Source organism: Platalea leucorodia, assembly GCF_965183815.1.
Source record: "Platalea leucorodia genome assembly, chromosome: 25".
In the NCBI taxonomy this organism is placed as follows: Eukaryota; Metazoa; Chordata; class Aves; order Pelecaniformes; family Threskiornithidae; genus Platalea; species Platalea leucorodia.
The window spans coordinates 143,550-145,061 of NC_138847.1; the positions used below are offsets into that span (position 1 = coordinate 143,550).

Here is a 1,512-nt window from a genome sequence, read left to right on the forward strand (position 1 = left end):
TTTGTGGGGCTTCACCTTTGAGGATGTTTCACCTTCTGAGTCTCCATTCATTCCAACCCCAGGGCACGTGGTCAACCCCCATCCTCTCCTCTTCTGACCTCTCCGAAGTATTTTCTAGACAGTCTGGTACGTGCCATCTGTCCTGTCATACAAGAAGCAACCTGAGAAAAAACGGGGAGCTGATGGACCATCTCCACTGCCATTGGACACCAAGAAGAGAGCCTTTAATACCAGAACTTTTGATCCAATGGAACCCAGCGTTACCCTGAGCTTAACCCCAAAACCACCGAGAAAAAAAGGAGAACAGAAACATTAAAAGACCAATTCCTTGGACATTTTCTTGGAAGGAATTATGGAGGAAGAGCCCAGCCTTCAGGCACTACATCCAGGAGATCGCCTTTACTTGAAGAGCTGCTATCTGACAGGCCACATCTGACACAGTGTTGTCAGGCACAACAGGATCAAGCCTCCACAGAAGGAGTATAAACCCAGAAAATTATCTCAAAGTAGAATTATGAAAAGAGAAGAAAGCAGACTTGTGGCCTAAGATAAACTCTGGGAAATGCGGAGAGGAGGGGAGGCAGGTTATTGTCAATGAAACAGCACCCATTGGATCAGTTTCCACAAGGCATCCTTGAGCTCCTGGTTCCTCATGCTGTAGATGAGGGGGTTCACTGCTGGAGGCACCACCGAGTACAGCACTGCCACCACCAGATCCAGGGATGGGGAGGAGATGGAGGGGGGTCTCAGATAGGCAAACACTGCAGTGCTGACAAACAGGGAGACCACGGCCAGGTGAGGGAGGCACGTGGAAAAGGCTTTGTGGCGTCCCTGCTGTGATGGGATCCTCAGCACGGCCCTGAAGATCTGCACATAGGACAGCACAATGAAAACAAAACACACAAAGCCCACAAAGACACTACCCACAAGAAGCCCAGCCTCCCTGAGGTAGGAGTGTGAGCAGCAGAGCTTGAGGATCTGGGGAATTTCACAGAAGAACTGGTCCACAGCATTGCCTTGGCAGAGGGGGAGTGAAAATGTATTCAGAGTGTGAAGGAGAGAATAGAAGAACGCACTGGCCCAGGCAGCTGCTGCCATGTGGACACAAGCTCTGCTGCCCAGGAGGGTCCCGTAGTGCAGGGGTTTGCAGATGGCCACGTAGCGGTCATAGGCCATGATGGTAAGAAGCCAATACTCTGCTGAAATAAAAAAGACAAACAGAAAGACTTGGGCAGCACATCCTGCATAGGAGATGGCCCTGGTGTTCCAGAGGGAATTGGCCATGGCTTTAGGGAGAGTGGTGGAGATGGATCCCAGGTCGAGGAGGGAGAGGTTGAGGAGGAAGAAGTACATGGGGGTGTGGAGGCGGTGGTCACAGGCTATGACTGTGATGATGAGGCCATTGCCCAGGAGGGCAGCCAGGTAGATGCCCAGGAAGAGCCAGAAGTGCAAGAGCTGCAGCTCCCGTGTGTCTGCGAATGCCAGGAGGAGGAAGTGGGTGATGGAGCTGCT

At 51.9% G+C, this 1,512-nt stretch overlaps 1 protein-coding gene across 1 annotated transcript; it reads right to left on the bottom strand.

Annotated features, from left to right (window-relative positions):
- Window positions 1–591: 591 nt before the first annotated feature.
- On the bottom strand, window positions 592–1,512 carry LOC309600782 (olfactory receptor 14C36-like; the record flags this gene model as incomplete). The annotated part of the gene is made up of 1 exon (XM_082333370.1): window positions 592–1,512. Exon 1 carries the CDS (start codon window positions 1,351–1,353, stop codon window positions 592–594), a length of 762 nt encoding a protein of 253 aa, XP_082189496.1. The 5' UTR covers window positions 1,354–1,512.